The sequence below is a fragment of the Erythranthe guttata genome, chromosome 8, assembly GCF_056151865.1.
Source record: "Erythranthe guttata isolate IM_541 chromosome 8, IM_541, whole genome shotgun sequence".
NCBI lineage: Eukaryota > Viridiplantae > Streptophyta > Magnoliopsida > Lamiales > Phrymaceae > Erythranthe > Erythranthe guttata.
In genome coordinates this window covers 15,320,685-15,341,509 of record NC_142540.1, presented here as the reverse complement: position 1 = coordinate 15,341,509, position 20,825 = coordinate 15,320,685, and the positions used below count along the sequence as shown (strand labels likewise).

At 32.1% G+C, this 20,825-nt stretch overlaps 3 protein-coding genes across 5 annotated transcripts; 1 reads left to right on the top strand and 2 right to left on the bottom strand.

Moving 5' to 3' along the window:
* Positions 1 to 4,239: 4,239 nt before the first annotated feature.
* Positions 4,240 to 9,558, top strand: LOC105951510 (syntaxin-132). Of its 2 annotated transcripts, none has more exons than XM_088821137.1 (13): positions 4,240 to 4,329; positions 5,473 to 5,586; positions 5,698 to 5,754; positions 5,991 to 6,039; positions 6,127 to 6,215; positions 6,310 to 6,383; positions 6,478 to 6,520; positions 6,604 to 6,664; positions 6,806 to 6,831; positions 6,913 to 6,990; positions 7,095 to 7,175; positions 7,277 to 7,342; positions 9,374 to 9,558. In XM_088821137.1, exons 1-13 carry the CDS (start codon positions 4,312 to 4,314, stop codon positions 9,533 to 9,535), a joined length of 918 nt encoding a protein of 305 aa, XP_088677263.1. In that variant the 5' UTR covers positions 4,240 to 4,311; the 3' UTR covers positions 9,536 to 9,558. The 2 variants fall into 2 exon arrangements, with proteins under 2 accessions (XP_088677263.1, XP_012830420.2); XM_012974966.2 differs by lacking the exon at positions 9,374 to 9,558 and adding an exon at positions 7,475 to 7,680 and having other exon boundaries at positions 4,255 to 4,329.
* Positions 9,559 to 10,252: 694 nt separating this feature from the next.
* LOC105951509 (Ubiquitin-like superfamily protein) lies at positions 10,253 to 11,417 on the bottom strand. 2 transcript variants are annotated; one of them, XM_088821955.1, is made up of 2 exons: positions 11,278 to 11,417; positions 10,253 to 11,098 (listed from the first exon to the last, which is right to left on the bottom strand). In XM_088821955.1, exon 2 carries the CDS (start codon positions 11,079 to 11,081, stop codon positions 10,341 to 10,343), a length of 741 nt encoding a protein of 246 aa, XP_088678081.1. In that variant the 5' UTR covers positions 11,082 to 11,098; positions 11,278 to 11,417; the 3' UTR covers positions 10,253 to 10,340. The 2 variants fall into 2 exon arrangements, with proteins under 2 accessions (XP_088678081.1, XP_088678080.1); XM_088821954.1 differs by lacking the exon at positions 11,278 to 11,417 and having other exon boundaries at positions 10,253 to 11,261.
* A 1,497-nt stretch (positions 11,418 to 12,914) lies between these two features.
* Positions 12,915 to 19,332, bottom strand: LOC105951242 (uncharacterized). Its single transcript, XM_012974635.2, has 9 exons — positions 18,650 to 19,332; positions 17,929 to 17,976; positions 17,707 to 17,766; positions 16,239 to 16,322; positions 16,036 to 16,140; positions 15,455 to 15,568; positions 15,244 to 15,344; positions 14,058 to 14,169; positions 12,915 to 13,380 (listed from the first exon to the last, which is right to left on the bottom strand). Exons 1-9 carry the CDS (start codon positions 19,028 to 19,030, stop codon positions 13,252 to 13,254), a joined length of 1,134 nt encoding a protein of 377 aa, XP_012830089.2. The 5' UTR covers positions 19,031 to 19,332; the 3' UTR covers positions 12,915 to 13,251.
* Positions 19,333 to 20,825: the final 1,493 nt, after the last annotated feature.

Below are 20,825 nucleotides of genomic sequence, written 5' to 3'. Positions count from 1 at the left end.
ATTCAGGTTTAACTAAAAATGGATCGTAGAAACTACTGATTTGCCGATTGATATTGTATTTGTTAATGTAAACTATGTAAAGTAACAACACCTCTAGTGGGGTTATTAAATGGGCTATCAAAACCTTTAACCACAATTTTCAAACTAAAAAAAAAAAAAATTTAAATCCAATAGAGTTATGAAATAAGGGTTGTATTTTGATATGCCATCTTTCGGAATTTAAAAATACTTCATGCGGAATAAAATATCAAACTTGAGTTATGAATTTAACCACCTCAATGTCCATTTAGATTATGACATGTGCCAGTTAGATATATAAATTAATTTAATTATTTTTAATTAACAACCATTTAATACCTATGGTTAGAGCATATTAAATATCACATAAATATTTGCAAAATCATTTTGATACTTTTGAGTTGGAGTTGCTCTAGATATGTACTTAATTATATCTATCAAAGTTATAGGGAAATACTTATTAGTAGAATACAATATATAGTATATACGATCATTATACATTTTAAACAAAACAATTGATATTCTTAAATTTTGGTATTAAATGAAGTGAATAAATGAATTCAATACCGAAGATTTAGAATAGTATTGTCATATTTTGAAATATATAAAATAATATTTTTTTTATCAATTGATTAAACTTAACTTATGTTATTCAATTTATTAGTATAATCATGAGAAAGTTTGTATTTTAATTAGTATATAATTAAAAAAATAAATCAATTATAATATTTATTGTCACTGGATCCGGTGAAGAAAAAAGAAAAGTTAAAACAATAACATGAAATTCATGTAGTATAATTTTCAATATGGTAAATAATTGGATAATATTACTGCACAATGGCAACAAAAAAAAATAGTGTCAATTTCCGCAATATAGTAAATTCAAACATGAATCTTTCTTTTATACAGATAATGTTAATATATAATATTAAATTAGTACAAAAAACATATTCTCTGGTTATATTCATGTAAAATGTATAATATATTAATATCACATGATGTATTCTGCATATTTTTTTAATATAAATTAAAATTTATTAATTAAAACACAAAATTTCCGTAACATCAGCAATCATGCAACAATAATAAGAGAAGCCTTTAAATTGAATTTAACTAAATATAAATTAAATTAATTACTATTAAAATTAAATTAAAAAATAAATCTATTTATAGTTTCCAAGAAAGTTGATATATTTGTAAATTTTATAAATGGTACGATATAAATATATTAATAAAATAATAAAATATATTTAATTACCTTTAATTTTGGAAACGATGACATGTTTTTTGATGATTTATTTTCACCAATCAATTTGCCACATTGGATAAAATTGAATACATGTCATCAATTGAAATTGACAAATGTCAATCAATTAGGTGTGGAATTCAACTTTTATATATTATATAGATATATATTTTATATAGAGTGAGATGAAATTTCAAATCAAACGAAAAAGAAAAGGCGACCTAATTTTCTTGCTAAAATTCCAAACCTGTTGCATATTCTAATTTTTCAAAATTTACAACTTCCTACATCAAATTTTCAAAATTTTCATTTTAGCCCCCCATATTTAAAAAAATTACGATTCAGTCCAAATATTTTACTGAATATGCAGGTCGTTCCTTTCAGCATCTGCAATTATGAATATATTTCAGAATTTTCAGTTTTAACTGAAATTTTTAAAATTGCAGCATTGTCTCTAAAGGTTTCAAAATTTACAGTTTGGTCCTTAAGGTTTCAAATTTTGAAATTTCATCCATTATTTTTAGAATCTATTAGATTCTAAACGAAGTTATTTTCTGCTAGATAACATGCTATATCACATGGTTTTCAATTATTGTTAATTGACAGATTAGTTGGAAGTATATTATTGATTCGGACTAATATGTGGCCCAAACGACCCAATACCTGGGAGGTCCACTAAGAAGAGCCCTTCAGAGGCCCACCACGACACCAAGCTCGAGGGGGGCAATGAAGAAGAAAGTTTTTTCCTCGGGGGCATAAGATCCCAGCTACTACGACTAGCAAGGGGTCGCACGAGTGTTGGAGAGACTCTCGGGCTACACCTAGGGAAGCTTTGCTATAGACTTGGAGATCGGGGTAGGTACGGAAGATCGACTTTAATGCGTGTGACAAGCACCCATGGCGCCCTATCGGCGCATTTAATGGCGTGATATGGATATTTAATGCTTGAATGTTCAAACGCGGCCGAAAGTCTGAGGAAGTAGGAATGAGGCCTTACCGTATCCAACCGATGGAGAGTAGGGTTCTGACTACAAGAAAAGTAATCACGACATAAATCGTAACATAAAAGGAAAGTGAACCGAAATGAAATAAAGATAAAAAAATGGGGTCAAAATACGATCGGAGATGACATTTCTTGATTGTGTATTCTCCCCTTATATATTATGAGTAAATTACAACCACCCCTGAGGTATAGTTAATCAGGAAAAAGTCCCTCAAGTTTGGATAATTACAACTACCCATCAACTATGAATATTCTTCAACGTCCACCCTTATGGTATCAAATTAAACATAATCTTCTAGATTTCATGGAATGTTCTCTACCTTGTACCCATTTTATGCAAAATGCAATTTCAAATGCACCACAATCTGATATATATATACAAGCCAAAAAACACATGTTATGATCATATTGTTTCAAAATGTGGAGCTCGAATGGGATAAAACGGGTACAATATTGAGAATATTCCATATAATAAAAAAGATTCACTAAATTTGACACTGCAATAATGTATGTGTAAGAATATTTATAGTTGAGTGGGGTGGTTATAATTACCTAAACAAGAGTTTTTTTTTATTTAATTTAACCATACCTTGTAATTGACCCTATATTATATAGATATAGATTAATTTTAATGAATACTTAATAATAAATATTTAATTATTAATGATCAATTAATTGATTAATAATATTTAGTAATTAATGAACAATTAGTTAATTATTGATTAATGATTATGACAAATTACTAATGATTGTTTTGTAATTATTTGGTAATTGGTTATCAACTTTTATATTTGTTATTGTAAAAATTATTAGTTTTATGGGTGATGATAAATGCATGACGTGTTTTAGTAAATGTATGATATTTTATTTAAAAAAATCAAAAGTTAATATATATCCCATCTTATTTTGTCAAATTCCTTTCTTTTAGTAGTTTTTAACGACATGGAGGATATCACATGAAGAGTTTTAGTAAACGTACACATTTTATTTAAAAATCCAAAACCTAATATATCTCATCTTATTCTTTCAAACTTTTTTTTATAAGTCTCCATTGACATTACTTTGGAAGAATATCACATAATTAATCACCATTAATCACCAAGAACACGGATTTATTGGTTTTGGAGGATTATACGGCTAAAAGTGAGATTGAAAATGAGGTAAAAAATCATTTTGGTGCGAAAAATGTTTCCTGATTTTTGTGCCAAATTCCCTTTTTCTGTTTTTTTGTGCCAGACTTTATAATATATATTAATTATGCTACTAAGTTGGACCAGGATCATCTCAAAGAAGTCAATTATAAAGAATATTTTTCATCGAACAAAATATTTTGTAGTATAAACGAATTTAAAGAGTTTCTAGATATGTTTGAGATTGAAAATTGTAGAGAATAAATGTAGTTTTGTTGACAATTAATGAAAAATATTGGATGATAATTATTTTTTATATTAAAATGTCTATAGCTAGTAATCTACGTTCTAAAATAGAGATAAAAATTAAATTAATTAAAAATGTTCTACATTTATTAAAAGTTGTTCTGTATTCATCAATTCCCTAGTTTTATTTATATATAGATATATAGTTTTAGAAAAGAGTCCCTCACAACGTCCAAGCTGGGCGTGGAATGTGATTTTTCACGCCCAACTTCAAAAAATTTGTGAGATTTAGATCATTTTTTTTGAATGAACGATATTCTCGTAAAATTAGTCCCGTAAAAATCATTTCAGTTTTGAAACTTACCCCTCAAATCTTCGCATGAATCGAATGTAATCTTATATTTATTTGTCTCTAACTTAATAAAAATATGTAAATGTTGTACCTAACGCCTTGTCTTTAACTCTATACAATATTCTCTTTATTGTAATTTAAAACCATAACAAATTCCCCTTTGATTGTTGCCGGCCCCAACGCTTTCCCCAATAAATTCACAACACAATATATAATTTGTACACACATTTCTACTACACTACACATTCCCTTTAGCGGCAAAAACGAAAAAAAGAAAAAATAAAATAAAGAAAAGGTGTTTTTCTTTTCTTTGAAAATGAATGATCTTCTCACGGTTAGTTTATATATTGTTCAATTTCTGCCGGATTATGATTATTTGGGTATGTGGGGTTTTACTTTTGGGTTCATGAACTGATAATTGTGCAGTTGTGGTGCTGTTTCTAACTGAATTCATTTTTGTGATTTAAGCTATCCATTTATTTGTAAAATTAATGGTTTAGTTTAGTATAATCTAGGTTTGATTCTTCGTAAGATGTACAAATAATGCAAAAAATGTGTTTTTTTCGACTGTGAAATCAGATAATTGTTGACAGTGAGATTTTGATGTAGGGATAAAAAAACATGTTGCCATCAATGATCAAACAAACTGTACTAAATTAGTTTTTAGGCTCTGCTACGGAAACAAATCTGTGATATTTTGCAGGTTTTTATATTCGAAATCGATAACATGCGATTAGGAGTGAATTTTGGTGGTATATTCAACTTGGAATTACTCACATCACATGCAAGGCATGCGTGATTTTGTAGGCCGAAACCATCATCTTACGTTTATTTCACTTCCTCCACCTTCCTGCAACATTTCGCACTTTCTCGTTTTTCCACTCTAAACTTCAAGAATTATCGAGATTCAAGAATAGCATTAGGCTATGAAACAATTTCATGTATAAAATTCAAGTTTTTGCATAAATTTCAAAATATGTTATATTTTCCATTATCTCTTATGTGCATTTCAGTTAATTGAAGAAACGCGGAAGATTTATACCAAAAAAATTAAATAAAACGTAATTGATAAGTAAGGTGCAATTTGGATCAATTAGATTGATGAATTGATTTCGTAACTTATTTTTTCGATTTTCTTTGACAACATATTGTAGTTTTCTAAAAGTGGGGTACATACGTTTTGAAATAGTCTATACTCTGATAATATGTGTGCTTCCTGGAACTATTTCCTGAACAATCTTAGGAGTCGAGAAAAACTATATTTCCAGTTTGAAAAGTGAAAATACTATCTATAAACGAATGATTTACCTATCAACTTTTCTTCGCTGTTGGTTTTTCATGGATAAACCTTATTTTCATTGTAATAACAATCAGTTCAACTAGTTTACTCGAATGTTCCTATAACATTAACAGGGTAATACGTAAACTAAGTAAAGTTGATGTTCAAAATTTCGTAATGTGTAATTTGCCTTTCCAGGATTCGTTTGTTAGTGATGTGAAAGGCAATACTTCCAGAGAACGTGATATAGAGATGGGCTCTCGATTCCCTAGGAGTAACTCCGACTTGGCTATGGAATCGTTTAATAAGCAGGTGTGTCCTAAATAAATATTACTTCTTAAGAAATAATAGTTGTGGTGCACATTTTTTCATGCCCCTGCTTTTATTTTGCAATTATTTGTAATAATTAATTTTATTCTATAGATACAAGATGTCGAAAAACAGATGGACAAACTCTCTGGTTTACTAGTAAAGCTTAAGGTATGAAATACCACTCTGCTTCATTTATTCTTTGTTAAGATCGTATGTTATTATTTGAGTAGTGCTGCCTATAAATAATTTATTTGACATTTATATTTCTTTGTTCAACCGGGAGTTTATTCCCTTTTATTTTCAATATTTATTTTCGTTAAACTTTCCGAAAATAAAGATTGAAAATATTTATTTTTTGTTTTTTCTTTAGTGATATAAAATTTACGTGAGTATCTTTTTTCCAGGATGCCAACGAGGAGTCAAAATCGGTTATGAAAGCATCTTCTATGAAAGGTGCGATTTCAATTATCGCGCATCTTCAACAAAAAAATTATATTATCCTACTTTCGTACATACATAACATGTTTGTAATTGTTCCAGCTATCAGGAAGCGGATGGAGAAAGATGTCGATGAAGTTGGAAAGATCGCACGCAATGTCAAACTGAGAGTCGAAGAAATAAATAAAGATGTATTTCTCGAAATATTCGACTCTTGTTATCTTCTCTATTTTCATCGCGTTTATGCCATCATACTATAATCTAATTTTTTTAATAATGCTTCAGAACTTGGCCAATCGGCAACAGCCAGGTTGCGGAAAAGGAACTGCTGTGGATAGGTCAAGAATGAACATGACAAAGTGCGTATGCCGTATATAATATAAGTTTTAAAAATCTCTAATATTTCTTCGTTTTCATGTTATAAAGTATGTAACCTTATTTCCCGGATTGCAGTGCCTTGACCAAAAAATTCAAGGACCTTATGACGGAATTTCAGGTCCTTTTTCCCGTTGGTAATTATTTTATTGACCCTTTTAGATGTCGGTAATTTTTGAGAATTTTTTTCTTTTATTCGACCAGACCTTAAGACAGAGGATAGATGACGAATATCGCGAGGTTGTCGAGCGAAGAGTAATAACAGGTTAGAACAAGCACGTAACTGCACATGTGCTAGCATGCACCATTCATTTGCCGTTTCTTGTTTATGTATGTGTAATGGATATATTACACTTTATTTTATTTATTTCGGTGTATCTTGTGACTTAAATTTCATGACTTGCAGTAACTGGAAGCAGACCGGACGAAGAGGTAAGCTACCTTGTTATGTAATAATTTTTTCGGGTTTCGGACGATGTGTAAGATATTTATTTTGGAAATTATGACTAACAGACTATCAACAATCTGATTGAAACTGGAAACAGTGAACATATATTCAACAAGGCTATCCAAGAAACGGGCCATGGGCAGGTTTTTTTTTTTTTTTCCGATGTTACAACATGTCACCGTTACTTTTTCCTTTTCATTCTTTTTTTGGTGGGTACTAATTTCGTAATTATATTTTGTGTTTGCAGATACTGAATGTTTTAGAGGAAATTCAGGAGAGGCACGATGCCGTAAGAGAGATCGAGAAAAAACTTCTCGACCTGCATCAGGTAATTTCTCAATTCAACCTTTGGGGCACAATCGCAACCTCAAAACCTTCGACTAACTTTTACGAATCTCCATTTTATTTTTATTTTAAATCTTTCATCAGATTTATCTCGATATGGCTGTTTTAGTCGAAGCTCAAGGAGACATCCTAGACAACATCGAGAGCCAGGTTTGTTTCTCAACATTTGATAATGTTCGAATCTTTTTTTATTTTAATAATAAAATATATCGAAAAGTGAATGCATTTGGGATGGATTGGATTGTGGTGGGGGGTGTTTGTTAATGAGGGGATGTGGGCCAGGTTTCGAATGCGGTAGATCATGTTCAATCAGGGACAGGTGCACTTCAGAATGCAAAGAAACTTCAGAAGAAATCGAGAAAATGGATGTGCATTGCTATTATTATTCTCTTATTAATCGTAGCTATTGTCGTTGTTGGTGTTCTCCGACCTTGGAAAAACGGCAACGGCGCTTAGCTTTTTCTGTCCTTAATATCGATAATCAACGTGTGTGTTTATATATATATATATATATATATATATATATATATATATATATATATATATATATATATATATATATATATATATATATATATATAGTTTAGATGAGGTATTTAGGGAGAAATTGAACTAAGGAGTTTTTGCATAGGCTAGATATGGTGTGTTTCTGAGTGTGTTTTATCTTGTGAATAGGTGAGGTTTTGAATGATAGTTCGTAAGTATATAATATATATATATATATATATATATATATATATATATATATATATATATATATATATATATATATATATATATATATATATATATATATTTGTTATATTATATATAAAAAGGAAAATTAGAAGTATACATTATTTGCTTAATAACATTATTTTTGAAATGGAAAAGAAGTTTTGTTGAATTTTGATAATTTTTCCTTCATTTTTAGATCATTTTTTTAATAACTAAGCATGCCCACTTTATTGACAATCTAAAATATATACTAAGCACCAACTTAGTATATATTACTAAGCAATTCTGTAAGAGATGACCTAGGGGTTGGAACAAGTGAGTATGTGTCAATTGACCAAGATTCGAAATCCACTGTCAACGGTCGCCGGGTTCGACATTGCTAGTAAATACAATTTTTAAAAATAAATAATTACTAAATAATACTTTTGTACAAGTTTTTGTAAATGATGTGTGGTTATAGTAGAGGTGAAAGAGCCGACCTCGCCTCTTTTGACGGGCTAGAGCTCAAGCTCGAGTCTATTTTGTCAAGCTCAAGCTCGTTGAGTTCCTTTTTTTTTTGGCTCGAGCTCGAGCTCGTGTTCATTTTGTCGAGCTCGAGCCCAAGCTCATTGTATTGTTTTTCTTTTCTTTTTATAGATATTTTTTTAATTATTATTAAAAATTATTTTTTTAAAAATTACAAAATAAACAATAAATTGTAATTATATATATTTTTAATATCTAAATTTTATTTTTATTTATTTCTATAATATTTTATATTATTATACATTATTTAAATAAAAATATAAATATAAAAAAATAATAAAAGAAAATAAAAATAATAAATAAGGCTCGCGAGCCGGCTTATGGGCTTACGAATAACTAAAAACTGACTCGAGCTCGAAAAACTCGAGTCTGGATTCGAGTTTTTTTAGAGCCGGCCGAGTTGTTTACCACCCCTAGGTTATAATGGTTAGATATTCTTATATATAATATTTTCAATTCTTGGTTGATATACTACTATTATTTTTCAGAAATTGCAAGTAATACCGTGCCATCACTTATTAAATGATAATAGAATGGACTACTAGTAATAACTGGTTTTAGGTATTAATAATTTTACTATTTCTATAATCTCACTATTGGATATATATATATATAAACATTAATTACTTACAATTACAAATACGAATTGAGACTTAATAAGTCCTTCTAGAATTCAATTTCATAGATTTATTTTTACAACTATATTTAATTAATAATTGATGTATATATAGAGGGTATAAAGTCTAGATGTGTTCGGGTTGGAGTGTGAACGAGGCGAGCTAGGCGAGTTGAAATTTTCTGGCTCGAGCTCGAAGTTGCATGAGCTTCAGTGTACTTGAACTCAACTCGAGCTTTAAAAATAATTAGCTCATTAATAAAATAGTTCTATTTTGTAATAATAATAATAATAATTACCAATTGTTTTGCTTAAAATTGTAGGTGAGAAATACAGTGGATCATGTGAATATGGGTACGGATGCTCTTGAAACAGCAAAAAGCTTGCAGAAAAAATCAAGAAAATGTATGATCATCGGTATAAGTTTGCTCTTGTTTATTGCAATCATATTGCTGCTTTCTATTCTCAAACCATGGAAAAAGTAGAATCCACTAATCCCATCAAACAATTTTCAGCTTACCCCCTTTTTTTTCCCCTATTTATTTTCCCCCCTCTTTTAGTTTGCAAGGGTAATTAGACGGTTTATTTGATGCTACATCTGGTGAAATACATCGGACGATTATTAACCGTTGATCTGCATATAATCACTCACACCTATGTGTATGTGTGCTTAGTAGATGGTTATTTAATCACATCAATAGTTAAAATCACCTGAAGTAGCATCGTAATTACTTCGAATAAAATATGCCGAAAAAAAAATCAAATTTGTATCAATTGGACTTTATGATGTAACTTGGACATCAATTAGAAAAGTATTTTTTGAGATTTTGTATGTTTATTTCGTATCGACAATGTTTTCATTTTCCAAAGGTTTGAGCCAATATTCAGGTTGTGTTTGTCGGAAGATTCGTTTGAATAACGGGTTTACGGAGTGATTTTACGAAATTCCATAGAACTCAAAAATAATTGTTCAAAACTGAGATAAAAATTAAGCATTTGAAATTAATTTATACAATAAATTCATGTAATTGTTTGGAAGCATTTGAAAAAAAGGGTATTGATGGAAGAATTTAATAATAAAAGTAATTTTTGTTTATATTTTGAGAAGAAAAAGTAAAAGCAGAGTTAGATTATTTCTAGAACTGTTGGAAAAAAAAAAAAATTCCAAAGAAGAATTTAACAAAAAACATAAAATTATTCAATTAAAATATTTTATAGAGAATATTTGAAACTAATATGAATACCTGACCTCAATTCAATTGAGCGAGAAAAGCTAAAGCTACATGCGGGTCAGTCACCGCCGCGAGTGACAGTACCCTTAAAAACATACAAAAAATCACCATTATCAACACCATGCCAACGGAGGCTGCACTCATCACGCATTATCCTCTGTTTGTGTATAAATATATACTCATCCTCCGGCAGCATTCTTCTCTCCACCATCACCCGCCGGAGTTCATCAACCCTACTCGTGTCGTTCATCTCCACCGGAATCTTCGCCCCGTTCATCAAACTCGTCGACGTCTGCACCACCACCCCCACCCTCCTCGCCGGCGCCTCCCCCACCATGCTCACCCTGCTCATCGACCTCAAATAAACCACGATTTCAAACCCTCGATCTCCCCCCACTCCGTACTCGCTCAGACTCCGGTGATCGTCCTCCATTTCCGCGCCGTTGAAGAACAACGTCATCCGCCGCATCGGCGTTCCCTCCACGATGTGGATCTTCTCCTTCAGGCTCCTGACTGTGTCGGTTTCGTCGACGTCGATTTGGATCTTTCTTGCCGAGAATTTGACTGTGATTTTCATTTTGGTTGCCGCCGCCGCCGGCGGCGGCGGAGGAGGAGTTTGCTTGGTGGTTGAGAGGTGGATTTTGGTGCCGTCGGAGATGAGTGGGTAGTCGTCTAAATCGAGGCCGTCGATAAGCTCGCAGTCGCAAATCGTGAGGATTTGTGAGTCGAAAGGGATGCCCAGAAGGTGTTTGATTTTATGCTTGATTTCGATTATAGGTTCTTGATTGCTCACTTCCATGGAGAATATGCAGTACCCTGTCATTACAATGCTGATCTTCATCAATTTATTTATCACTTTTTTTTCTTTTTTTTTTTTGGAAGTGATTAATTAATTAATGAATTAATTAATGGATGAATGTGCATGATAATTAATGGTATTTAAAGTGGAGAATATAATCATATATTCATGCTCATGTAGAACAAATGAAAGTTACCAGCTGTTTTTGGTCATCTTCATTTTGGACTTGTGAATGAGTTCATGCATATAATGGGGAGATCATATATAATATATACAATGTAGCGCTCGTTACGTTCGAGAAGTTCGAAGTTTTTTTCCTTATATTTGAGATTTTGTAGTGTGGTCATATTTCGAACTTTGATTTTATGCTATATATTGAGAGATCTCGTGATCCGAAATTTAAATTTGTAAAGACGAAAGTCATTTAAATCGGTGCTAGTACACCGAAATTAGTTCTTCTTTGGTTTTTGTCGTCTGATTTACAAAATTTCACCATAAACCTCCTTTTCATGTCCTTGCCTCAGTACCCCTTTTCTTTGCATAAATGTCCACCAGCGCCACAAGTTTGTAATCGCGATATCTCCATCGCCTATTCTTTTAGAGGGTGTTTGACTAAGCTTGTAAGCTCTCCTAAATAGTTTATAAGCTATTAAATTTTTTTTTTGGGTAAATTTTCAAATGATCTTATTTAGTATTTAGAGTGCCTATAAGTTGTTTCTTAAAAAAAAATACTCTATTTTTTTTGGTTTTAAGATATACTTTATTTATTTATTTTTGGTAATGAATAAACCTACAGTCGGCCATATAAGTGCACTTTGTAACCCTCCACTCTCATGCAATCAGTGGTGAATTTAGGATTTCGTTACCGGGGCCAAATATACGTTCAAAAATTTAAATGAAAAACAAGGTAAATAAATTAAAGACAAGAATGATAGTCCAAGAGTTGCGAAACTAGGAAGAAAATTATGATTTTTTTTTTTTTGACAAAGCTAGAAGATAGAAATGAACTTGCAAAAAAGAAACTTTTAGGATTTTTTTTGCATTAATTCAGATTTTAAGTGGACTAAATAATAAAAGCTGGGCGGACAAATATAATATTGTGGATTTTTTTCAATTGCGGGTGGACTTGACTCCGGCCTTGCTCAAGAGTGCACTCGCCCTTGGTTAAAAGTCAAAATTTGCTATATGTTAGATTCGTTTATTATTTTTCTTCATTTTTTTTCAATTAAAAATACTTAACTTTCTTTTTTTTTTTTTATATATATATAAAACTATAAATAATAACTTATATATACATATATATTAGTAAGAAAATTTAAAATTTGAGGGCGGGCCATACCCACCTGAGCCGACACTGGCTTCCCACTGCATGCCATAGCTCATAAATCACACAAGTAAAACGGCGGAGGTGCAACACAAGAATTTCCCTAGGCCACTCATCTTAATACAACTATAATCCAAGCACCCCTAAATTCATAGTTCTAATGAAATCCGATGCATCAATGTTGGTTTATTCGCACATATATATTTTATTATATATAACATACATATTTTTCTCAAAATAACATATTCTTCTCTAATAATTATTTTAAATATAAATTATATAATTATTGGAGTTAATTATCATAATAATAATAATATTTTTTTATTATCATTTACATTTTATATGGGCATATACGTACATTTCAAGAAGAGAATATTCTTATTTTTAAATGACAAAAACTTATGCAGAAATGAAGACATGATTTCTTAGTTTCATTTCTATCACTCACTTTTGCAAGATATTCATTTACATGTCTCTACAATTCTGACATGTTTCCTGGAGTTCCAAAATTTCAAAGCCTCTCGAAATCAGAATGAATATTTAGATCCCGACTTCAAAATATCACAATATGCAGCTAAAAAACTCTGTAAGGATTCATAATCTATTTCCCAACCTATTTAATTGAAGAGGGTATCTAAAGTCAACACACCTCACCTGATCATTAATTTGGGAAATAAATGTTTTCGGCATTAAAGAAGATACGCAGAGATAGATCCCACCGAAAAAAGACTCTATGAAAGAAGTTAACCATCATCTGTTAATCTCTCTCATATACTTAGGAAATTCTTGTGTCGATAAACAACTTTCATCTCTTTCTTTTTTTCTTTGGGAGGGGAAGAACACACACTATTTCTTGACGGACATGTAAATTCCAGATACGATGGCAACCCCTGCAACTGTAATCCCAATTGTACCTAGTATCTTGCCCACTCCGATACTTTTGTTTTTTGCCGGTAATGTAGTAAGTTGCTTCATCTATATTAGAGTAGAAATAAATACCACGTCACAAAGTTGTAAATCAATGCAATCTTGAACATGAAAGTAGCAATAGTTACCTTTGACAAGCAAATATAATTAGATTACAGATTTGCTTGGGCTCAATGCAATTTGTTTAATAGGGTGATGTATTAATCAAGTTTTAGTACATTGCATTTCAACCCTTCTCAATTCTCATGCTCGTGCGCTTTCTAAAAATATAAAGACTTCACAATAAATTTTCCTCCCAAAAACACATTCTCCTAAAGCATTCCCAGAAAATAAAACCAAACAAAGTAGAAGAGGTCTATCACTCAATCTTTACCCCCGATATATTTCCTCAGACTCAAGTAAACTCAATTTTCGAAAAGAAATCTCAAGGATTCAACTGCTCAGACAAGAGATTTTACAGGGTCAAGGGTTTGGCTAAGCTGATAGGGTGAATCTTGACAATCTTTTCGGTTACGCAGTTGGTCAAAGGCCAAAGTCAAAGTGCACATGTGATTTTAAGGGGTGATGTTTTTTCTCCTTTTTCTGGGGTAAAGAGCAGAAGGATATGAAATCAAGAAAGTGAAGTGGTATGCTTTAGTCATAACATAACGATGAGGCAGAGACTTAAAGATAACCAAGTATGTTTTTAGCAAATAGAACAAATATATGTTGTATAATATGCTTACATCAACAGGTTTTTTCCAGTTCTTCTGGATTCCTGCCAGGTGTCCTTTTCCCACGACAGCCACCACTGAATTATGCTGACTGGCAGTTCTTAATAATGTGGCAGACATGTATCTGGATAAAGCAAATTTAGAATGTAATAAGCAATAATCATAAGGATGAGAGAAAGCTAGAATAGCAGAATAAGGTTCCAAGCAGAAAGATGCAAAATATGTCATTGTAACCAAAGTATTTGATGGGATAAATGGGAAAATAAAAAGAATTTTGATGGAAACACAGATATGAATAGAGCACCATGTTTCGCATTTGTTTCAGCAAATTCAACTGTCCCCTACTCAAAACTTCCAAGACCTCAACCGCCTGCAAGATTTCTCAGACTTGTAATTTATTTGCGCTAATTTGCTGTCATAATTTGGTGATCCAAGGACAAAATGCTATGTTTCTCTCTTTAATTTCAGAAGCTAAAGGAGAATAAGTAGTCCCTTTACTTCTGCCAGACAACTAGGGCCGTACTAGAACCACACTTTCAATGTCTGAACTGGAGCAATCAGAATCTGGATTCATACTATCCTTTGTCGCCATAGGAGGATTAACAACATTCGTACAAAATTCCCCTTTTTGTTTGTAAAATTACATTTACCCACTCAAACGAACGACAGTTCAAAATTTTTAATGGAAATCATAAGATAGCTAATTTCTCTTGAAAAAGAATATAATACTAATATATATGTTATACCCCTATGTTATTTCTAAGAAAATAGTGTGTTTTTTCCGTAGCAAAAGATTTTTTTTTTTCTTCAAAGATAATTAGAAGGTTCAAAATTTAGTGCAAGGAGGATGCTAAATGATGCACACCTGCAAGGGGTGAATGTAATTACAAAATCAAGAGGGTGTTCATAGTTTACCCTAACATACTTCACATTCTCACAGATTCTTAAATGACAGGTTTCAGACTCCAGTAGAGTTGACCGTGAGAGTAAAACAAAGAAAATATATATATGTATATATACATATAACATAACTAGTTTATGAACATGAAGTACGGAAATCTTAGGGAACTTAGGCATTTAGGTGAAGAATTGTGGGTTCAATTCCCCCAGAGGGGAAAAACATAATAAATTAATAAATAAATTAAAAAAAAAAGTAAGTTATATATGAAGAATAAACTGAAATGATAAGAACACTAACTGGTCGCGCTCATGCACAAGGGTTTCCATGAGAGTTGGAAAATGCTTGCTCATTTCCTGAATTACAAGAGTTAGCATGTCAACATCATCCATTTCCTTCAGCTGCACAAAGGCACAAAAGAGTTATTATTTGCTCCAGTAACATCATAAAACCCGAGTCCTTCAGATATAACACGGATAAGATCTCAGTCTTACAGGGTATGGAAGTCTACCATTTTACTGAGATCTTCAGGACTTGGCAAGAAAACTGCTTGAAACGTTAAGGAGTATAATAATTTTGTCTTGTGCCAAAGAGGCATCTTTGCCCATGTTCTCCGCAATGTAACCTGCCAAAGAAAACAAATCAATATTAGAAAAGCAAACTGAAGCAAATTGCTGCAAAATTTATCAGCCTATTGCAAAATCTGGTGGTAGATATAAAAGTGAGTGAGGTCGGACAACAATAAAAACATCTACAAGAAATTACTAATGAGAAATGCTGAAAAGTATGTATTAAAAATCTTCTCACCTGGTCCATAGAAAGGGACGACGCAACTCTTTTAAAGCAAAAGCGTTTATTTTAAAGAAAATGTATATCGTAAGTAACACTCAAGATGACATGTTAAGATAAGAAGTTGCATAATTGTCATCAAAGGGATCTCTGCATAATTGATCAGTACCGACGGTACAAAGAAACTGGATCCATCAATCTACCTTCTCAGGAAATGAGCAAGCATTCTCCAAAACTAATTACCGGGAACAATTGGTTGATTTTTATTTAATAGTAGGACAAACACAAAGAGAAGTAGCTTACTTGGACATTTCGATCACCAAGTATAACCTTGCCCCCGTACTTCATTGCTTCTTCATATGCCACACGAAACTCTGCTCCTGGCAGAACTTCAAGATGACTAGCAACCTAGTAAAAGACAGATCACATGTGAGACAATCAAGTGGCAAAAGACAAAAATTTTTTGCTTCTCACATAACTAGCATAAGTAAAAGAAAAGATCATGCCTTAGCAAGAAACCAGCTGTAAAGTATCCCAAAAAGATTTTGATTTTTCTTCCACATATCCACCATTTCTTTCATTGTTGGTACCTGAAAGACCAAGCTTATTGTCATTTCTATTCCCAATATGCTGACTCAAGAACCGAAAATAGCATTATTAAGAGTATAAGAAAAAAAAAACTCATATGAGGTCAGAAAAGGAGTGTTCCAACTGTGACCTGGCTACTGATTTAGTAATTTACAATAAATATCTTAGCCCACTAAACATGATAAAAATTTGATTCGCCTGGTTTATGGTTAATAAGTACGATATTTCAGGTCCCGAAGTGCACTGTTAGTCAAATATACACAGGCACCCCTAGGTTTAAGGTGCAAAAGAAGTAATTGGTTTACTCTTACACTTCATTACTAATATTAATGAGTGCATGCTACAATTTTGAGCATACCTTATCCCAGACAACAATTGGTATTCCCAAACACATTGCATAAAACACCTAGAAATTAAGAGTTCCATTTTTTTCTTTCCACCCCATACCCCTAGTGACTGTTCCAGACTCCCATTGAGTTAAAGAGCAACTAGAGAAACTACACCACGTGTAACGCTGAGAAGCTAGTAGACTGCACGAACACCAGAGTAGAAAATGAATTAAAGAAATTACTTCCACAACGTCATACTGGCTAAGATAGTACAGATTGAATGAATGATGCTTTAGTACACATTGAAGGAATGATGGTCCAGTTATACCGCTATGAGACTTATATTCCTATAAAAAGTTCAGCTAAGCTTGAAACTTCAGCGATTGTGCTGCAAAAGTTTTGAAAATTCGAATTTGGAACCTAAAGTTCACAACAAGAACTCATTTGATAAAATTCAGCCGTTGAAGACATTCTAGGAAAAAGAGACATGTGGAAAGAAGGGATATATAGGCTGACCAAGTTAAGGAGTTTGGAGAAACCACGAAACTCACGATCTTTGGTTTAACAGAACACTAACCCCAATTCGGCCCACTTCTACCACTTTAAAATCTTATAAATATTTGTAAAATTAACAATTAGTTTGCAAATTGAATTCAGAGTTATATTTGTATTTGGAGTCATGTCTTCTCCATACAGACAACTTATTTGAAATATGTTGCGCTGTGATTTGCTCTTGCACTCAACTATTCACGTTTGTTTTTCGTTGCCTCGAAATCAGTTCTATCATTGTGCTAGTGCTCTTATGAACTTGATGTGCCGCCACCCAAATTCTGTAACAAATCAAAATTACTACAAGCAGTATGCAATGATGGAAACAGTTCAATCAGCACACTAGCAAAAACTTGTTTCACACGCTGTATATTTACATCTTAAAGAAACAAAGAAGGAGTTTAGGGTTCTATTGCTAATCACTTTCATGATTGCCTCCCACTATTTGTTAACTTGATAAAAAGAACTTACAGTAAAGAAACACAAGTAAAGGAAGCATAAGGCAAACCTTCAGATCTTGTGGCGCAAGAACAGCAACACGACTAGAACATAACTCCAAGAAAACAACCTGCAATGAAAAAAAAACGTCTAAACATTGCTATATTTGAGAATTAAAAAGGAGGCAAAAATAGCCCACAGGATAAACACCTAAAATACAGGAAGAGTACTAGCATATTATAATTTAAGTATTCAACAATCATGCAAGATCCAACTTTCAAAAGAGAAGCACCTGTGGTTTCAAGAATTCAATCACAGCTTGAACTTCTTGGCAAGATTCCTGCAAATATATATAATAATTTAATCGACAGTGTTAATATAAGTACATTTTTTGTTTCTATTATTATTTTACATGGGTAACCATACATGGAAAACCAAAATGATATTCCCAGCATTCCAGAAAGAAGAAAGATAACTAAAAGCTTTAAATTCAATTAGAAATTGCTTGAATTTTCTAAGAGAAGTAAGAACATAACAATCATCAAGAAGCCATTTGTAAAATAAAATAAATCAACTTCTCCACTAAAGTTTGTTCATATTAAATCACTTGTCCACCTTAATCCTACAAATCTGAACATGAAAATTTTAATCAAAATTACAATTGTCACCATTATCAACCGATTTGCTTCACCTCCTCTGACTACGATAACTTAATTTACTTCAACACTGTCTTCATTCTCCCAAATTTCGACCACAACACTGTAAAACCCTAAAAGAATCCTACTCTACCAGGTCAGAGATTTAAAAGTTTGACTGATAAAGAAAAAAGATTCAGTAATCTCGAATGTCGAAATTCAACAATTGAACTTTCAATAAGACCTCAAAAACCCAAAAAAGAAAAAAAAATCAAGAGAAAAATGAGCAATTGAGCAAAAAGATAGAGAATCAAATTCCCCCAAATAAGGCAATAAAATCAACAGAAACAAGAGGGCCAAAATGGATGAAATAATTACCGTAGAAACGTGGGCAGTTCCGATCAAATAAACATCACACAAGCCTCCCTCCGCAGTCGACTCGCAATTAAGTGTTACCACACTTCTCGAAAGCTCCGGCGGCAGGATTTTCCTCTCATAAGAGTAATTGTTGTCATTTTCGGCCAGATTTTCGACGGAATTATTATCCCCTTCACCTAAGTCCGCAAAATCATCGATTCCGTCAGTCGCCGCAGGAGACGGAGGATCCATCACACGGCGGCGGGAGGAGTGTATGAAGGCTAGAGGCTTGAGTGGCGGATTTAGGCGGAGAGGATTGGCAGCGGTGGCGGTGGCGGTGGCGGTGGCGGTGGAAAATGCAAGGAGGTGCCTTGCCGAGTTGATACGATTTAATCGGTGCATGAAATTTAATTAGGATTTTTTTAGCAATAATATATGAAATCATTTCACGGATTCAACGCCAATCTCTTAAACAATTTTAATGCACAATTATATTTTCAAATATTAACTATTCTTAATTTCCTAATTTTTTATATGGGTTAATTACTTAATTTCACTTCCTGAAATATTTTTAACTATTTTACCGTAGCATTTCAACTTCAAATGTGATTTTGATCCATTTTTTATTCGAATTTGACAAAAGTCAAAATACAAATTTTGAATTCTTTGAGTTGATTTTCTATCCAACTAAAAATAATTAGATTGAATGTCGGATTAGAGAGTTGTGCATGAATGAACAAACATTAGTTGCAATTTTGATATTTTGAGTTTTTCAAATACGGATTGTCACATCTAATCTAGTTTGCCCAAGTTGGATTAGAAGGAGCGGTTAAAAAAATACCTTTTTTTTTTCTCACTTCAATACAACCAACATAAAAAAAAAAATAGGTATTGATTTAATGAAAATCAGTACCACACGCGAATTTTATGTGATATTGACTTTATTAAGAGTATTAATGTCATTACCTATTAATTTTCTACTTTTTTTTAGTAGTATTAAAGTGAAAAATAAACGGTATTTGTTTTAGCCGTCCTTATTTATAAAACTACAAACATCTTGAAAAAGGGCCAAAATTATATTTGAAGACAGAATGATATCAATAAATTGTAACAATGTTCACCTCACACCCACTCATGTTTTATACTATGTAAACATTCAATTAGTCCTCAATTATATTTTGACCTTAATGTTCACCTCACACCCACTCATGTTTTATACTATGTAAACATTCAATTAGTCCTCAATTATATTTTGACCTTGACTATTTGAAATACTTGTACCAAAAGGCGAAATCGCTCGCCCCTAGAGTCCTCATCCCTTGCCCCGACAAGGATTGATGGAGGAATGTGGGATGAGCCCGACAAGGATTGATGGAGGAATGTAAATCACTCGCCCCCAGAGCCCTCATCCCTTGGCCCGACAAGGATTGATGGAGGAATGTAAATCATGGTAACTCAACGGGACCCGGACCTGGTGCCCACAAGAAACCAACCCTCATTTGGAGTTGAAATTCCCACACTGCGGCTGCCAAGATTCGTTCCTAGGACCTTGCACCAACTTACCACCTCCGAAACCAGTTGAGCTACACCCATGCGGGCGACTATTTGAAATACTAATTCCAAGATCAAATTATTATTTTTAATTGTAGAAATAGTATAACGCCTTACTTACAAAAAAAAAAAAAAAAAAAAAAAAAAAAGACACAAGACCACAAAATTAAAACACACAAAAGCTACCTACAAGAAAAAACAAATAACACAAGGCCACGAACTCACCTTCTTTGGGGATGTTTGGTTATGTTTCCAAAACGAATTTCTAGTTTTCAAAATTTCTGATGGAAAAAGTAGATTATTGGTTTTTGTGTAGAAAATGGGAATATGTTTGGATGAAGGTGTATTTTTAGTTTTATGTAGGTGTAGAAATGAGAATATGTTTGGTTGTGGTGAATTTTCTCTACGAAAGTACGTGCAAAAGTAGAATATAATGATTGATGATGATGATGATGATTATTATAATAATAATAATAATAATAATAATAATAATAATAATAATAATTATAATAATAATAATAATAATAATAATAATAATAATTATTATTATTATTATTATTATTATTATTATTATTATTATTATTATTATTATTTTATTATTATTATTATTATTGTTGTTGTTGTTTATATTCTTATATTATTATAA

Excerpts from the sequence above, each read along its gene's own strand:
- LOC105951510 (XM_012974966.2), top strand. Across the intron at positions 6,040-6,126 it reads GAAAGCATCTTCTATGAAAG|CTATCAGGAAGCGGATGGAG; the intron begins GTGCGATTTCAA and ends TAATTGTTCCAG. Across the intron at positions 6,665-6,805 it reads CGAGCGAAGAGTAATAACAG|TAACTGGAAGCAGACCGGAC; the intron begins GTTAGAACAAGC and ends CATGACTTGCAG.
- LOC105951509 (XM_088821954.1), bottom strand. The coding sequence starts at position 11,123 with ATGAAGATCAGCATTGTAATGACAGGGTACTGCATATTCTCCATGGAA.
- LOC105951242 (XM_012974635.2), bottom strand. The coding sequence starts at position 19,030 with ATGCACCGATTAAATCGTATCAACTCGGCAAGGCACCTCCTTGCATTT. Across the intron at positions 16,141-16,238 it reads ACAGCTGGTTTCTTGCTAAG|GTTGCTAGTCATCTTGAAGT; the intron begins GCATGATCTTTT and ends GTCTTTTACTAG. Across the intron at positions 15,345-15,454 it reads CTGAAGATCTCAGTAAAATG|CTGAAGGAAATGGATGATGT; the intron begins GTAGACTTCCAT and ends GCCTTTGTGCAG.